The 4,339-nt window shown below is 32.1% G+C and overlaps 1 protein-coding gene across 1 annotated transcript; it reads left to right on the top strand.

The window, feature by feature from the left end:
• Nucleotides 1-1,393: 1,393 nt before the first annotated feature.
• Nucleotides 1,394-3,008, top strand: LOC127077738 (probable F-box protein At4g22030). The gene has a single exon (XM_051018737.1). The coding sequence runs from the start codon at nucleotides 1,547-1,549 to the stop codon at nucleotides 2,828-2,830; it is 1,284 nt and encodes a 427-aa protein (XP_050874694.1). The 5' UTR covers nucleotides 1,394-1,546; the 3' UTR covers nucleotides 2,831-3,008.
• Nucleotides 3,009-4,339: the final 1,331 nt, after the last annotated feature.

The following is a 4,339-nucleotide window of genomic DNA, read 5'->3' as shown; positions in this document are numbered from 1 at the left end:
AGAAGCATTAAATTGAACTTTAACTGTTAAAGAGGGAAATGTAGACAATGGGCTGAAGAATTATTGTCTAGCATTGAATGGTGTAACTTGTTTTCTAAGATAACTTTAGATATCATATTATAATTCTCTAATGCAATACGAAAAGTTATATATTCGGTAAGGGTTTGGAAACACACTCAAACCATATTAGACATAATAAACTCATCTTCTAAACAAACCTTAACAACAACATTCAGCAACAACAAACCTTAAATAACTTACAAGATAAAACAAACAACTCTTATTAACAACAACAAAATCATCAACAACATAACATAAACTACATACAACATACAACTTTTATTACTAACAACAACATATCATCTCATAAAATGTTTCAGAAACGTACTTGTCCCAGAATGACATTCACAATGAAAGGAGGATGAAACTGAAGTGAAAGCTGCAAACTTGTGTTAAATTTGAATGAATGTCATTTTAGGTCTTTTACACAAGTTTGCAACGCTCACTTTACCTCCATCCTCGTTTTATTTTTCATTCATCTTCCCTACCTACAAGTTAAAACCAGCCGAAAATGCACTCATCTTAAATTATATATGTCATATTATCCTACAAATATTATTAAACAAGCTATTGAAACGTAAACAATGATACATAAACAACATAGTTCGCTTCTTAGGTTATACATTCACTCATGTTAAATTAACTTTTAAATAGATTTTGAAACATAAAATATTGTGAAGACCAACCTGTAATGCAATCGTTTCTTAAGATTTGATGCAACAAAGGTAACCCTTCAAAGAAGACGAATTTGTTGCATGAGTTTGGGGATTCCATTTTGAATGTTTGTGAAGAAAGGTTGTCGAAACGTTAATGAATATTAGGATATAGGAGAGAGACGAGTGAGATAGATGTTAGGGTTTTGTTTTGAGAGAGACGGTTGTTATATAGTAAAGCGAGAGATAATTTCGTTTATATATAAATATGTAAAACATTTCATCACGGTTGATAATCATAGCCCTTTAAAAAATAGTAAATTTATTTAAATATATATATATATATATATATATATATATATATATATATATATATATATATATATATATATATATATATATATATATATATATATATATATATATATATATATATATATATATATATACACACGAAATTATCTCTAGGCTTTAGAAAATTCAACTATGATGTATAAAAGAAATCCAAGTGATCAGAAGTAGTAGGAATAGTTGGTTGGCTTTACTAATTCCTACTAGCGCCGGTTGAAATATATTAATAAGAAGAAAGTCAATAAAAAGACCATGTCTACTCTTACGCTTAGGTACTTAGTTATGACTATTCTCACTTTGATCCATTCTCTTCCTTTCTTCTATTCTATGGTTTCTATATATATAATACCAACAACTATTCTATTGTTCATAAACTCTCATCTACAATTCCACACAACAATATTCTTAAACCTCACAGATCTCACTTCTCATCAACAAACAAGTTTCAAGAGAAAGACTCCTACAACTAAATTAATCAGCCCATGGTTTCTCTACAAATATTTTCAGCAGCTAATTTATCTTCTTCTTCTTTGAAGACAGTTAAAGCTGCTATCCATCTCCCTAAACTCCCACGTGTATTTTCAATCCCACAACTACCAAAAACAAAGCCTCTTATTGAGGACTTTGTTAATCTATCCATAGATCATATTAATACAAATCAATTTGGAAACAATAATGTTGTCATCACCACACAATCACTTGACAGACACAACAACAAGAATACAGATGATATTATTGTTAAACTCTATGCAGTCTTGGAAGCTGTTTCCGACAGAATTGAAATGCATCACAACATTGCCCAACAACGTAACAACTGGAACACTCTTTTATTAAATTCAATAAACATGATTACTCTTACTGCTACAACTTTCGCTGGTGTTGCTTCTGCTGCTGCAGCCACTTGCTCTGATTCTTCACTTTTGGCTTTAAAACTATCTTCTGCTCTTTTATTTTCTGCTGCAACTGGAATGTTACTTATCATGAACAAAATCAATCCTTCTCAACTCACGGAGGAACAAAGAAATGCTACAAGGTTGTTTAAACAGCTTCAAACACAAATCCAAACAACTATTGCAATAGGAAATCCTAGTGAGGAAGATGTCAAAGATGCAATGGACAAGGTTTTGGCACTTGACAAAGCTTTTCCACTTCCCTTATTAGGAGCAATGCTTGAAAAATATCCTGCAAAATTTGAGCCTGCTGTTTGGTGGCCTTCCAAAAAAGGAAAATCACAAAGCAAGAAAGCGGGGAAAATGAATAATGGATGGAATGACGAATTAGAAATGGAAATGCGGGAAGTTGTTGATGTGATAAAGAGAAAAGATGGCGAAGATTATAACAGACTTGGAAACATAGCATTGAAGATAAACAAGAGTTTGGCAGTTGCGGGACCATTACTCACAGGCATTGCTGCTATTGGATCTACTTTTATAGGTAATGGTAGTCCGGTAGCTGCTTTTGTTCCTCTCTTGGCCGGTTCATTGGCTTCTGCAATTAATACTTTCGAACATGGTGGCCAAGTTGGCATGGTTTTTGAAATGTATAGAGGTTCTGCTGGTTTCTTCAACTTGTTAGAAACCTCAATTGAATTAACTTTAAGTGAGAAAGATTTAGAGAGAAGAGAAAATGGAGAGTTGTTTGAAATGAAGATGGCTTTGCAGTTGGGAAGAAGTATATCAAATCTGAGGGAACTTGCATCAAAATCAGCTTCTTATAGAATGGAAGGTGACGTTCTCATAGATGAATTTGCCAGCAAGCTCTTCTAAGATAATCTTCAGACACAACACATTCTTTTGCTCCTTAATGTATAGATATCACATTCTTTTATTCTTTTATGTATATACATTGTTAGTCATCTGACATAGAAAGCAGATGTAAATATAGACCACAGAGATTTTATTTGATCTGCAAATATTGATATACAACTTCTAATTTACTTCATCACATAGCTGAGTATTCATGATATATATCTTTTTTTCCTTAGTTGTTTGATTTTCAAATAATAAACTCTCCTCTATAAAGGCTCTAAGGGAGAGTTTTAGATACATCAATAAATTGTTCTAGACACTTTAAGAGAGAATGAAAGACAATTCTACATGTGGTGGTTGGCTCCAAAACCGATATGGGATTTCAAGTGAATAAAAGAGTTGACCTCTTCTTCATTGTATATCAATTTGATTGAACTAGATAAATAAATTATGTGTGGTTTTATCTTTTATTTTCTTCTTCTTGTGATTTTTCAGGATGCTCTTATCACATGTGTCAAAGGATTGAATACATGGAGAATTTCGAGGTGAAAAAAAGGTAGATTTGTTCAACTTAATAATAATAAATCTTTCAAGGTTCACATTATTAGTACAATTAGACTTGAATATTTTGATGACCGTGTTTGCATTCTCCGCAATGTGAGGGAGTTCAAAAGCTTAATTTTTAAATATTTTGAATTACGTTTCTTGAATCCTCCAATATCACCAATTCTGCTCCAAGCGTTTATGTGTAGTTATCAACCCCTTGATCCTACCGATTCCTTGAGCGGTGTATTGTCCGATCTGAGAAGAGCTTAGCCTTATATGTAGTCTTCCACACAATCACTACCAAGGCTATTCTGGAGAGAAAAACCTTCTTCCTTTCAATAGAATTTGTCACCTCCATTGACAATCACCTCAATCTTGCTAACAACCTGAAAAACTCAACAAATCTCCAAGAACGATTAGTTTCAAGGACACGCCTCCTTCACTCAATGACAAATCTCTCGTTCAAGATCTAAACTAAAATGAAGTTGAAGATGCAAGAATTTCATTGCAAGACTCTGAACACTAAAAACAAAGGAAATTGATTTTCACTAAAATCACACTGAAAATATATGATTAGAATGATAGATGTTATGTGAGAAATGATGACAAAAAGGTTTTATATGTGCTTGAGATTAGGCAAAGAAAATGGTTGAAAAAGCCAGTTAGATTCAACTCAAGAGCAATCTATGATTTGAATCAAAAGAGCAAGTGAAGTGGAATAAAAGGAAAACAAAATTTTGAAAAAGCGCAAGTTGATTCGAAAAAGAGGAAAGAGTGATTCAAATCATGTACAAAAATTTATTCGAATCAAATGAAACAACCCTGACAGAAAAAAGCTTGAAAAAGTGTGTGATTTGAATCATGTTGTAAATTTTATTCGAATCAAATCAAACAGAAGTTGACATCATGAAAATGATTCGAATCAATTATACAAAATGATTCTAATCAAATAACCCAATTTTGATTTTGTCCAATTTGATT

This window comes from Lathyrus oleraceus, chromosome 1 (assembly GCF_024323335.1).
Source record: "Lathyrus oleraceus cultivar Zhongwan6 chromosome 1, CAAS_Psat_ZW6_1.0, whole genome shotgun sequence".
In the NCBI taxonomy this organism is placed as follows: domain Eukaryota; kingdom Viridiplantae; phylum Streptophyta; class Magnoliopsida; order Fabales; family Fabaceae; genus Lathyrus; species Lathyrus oleraceus.
This window is presented reverse-complemented; position numbering and strand designations above follow the sequence as displayed.

Coding starts and splice junctions, on each gene's coding strand:
- LOC127077738 (XM_051018737.1), top strand. CDS start 1,547: ATGGTTTCTCTACAAATATTTTCAGCAGCTAATTTATCTTCTTCTTCT.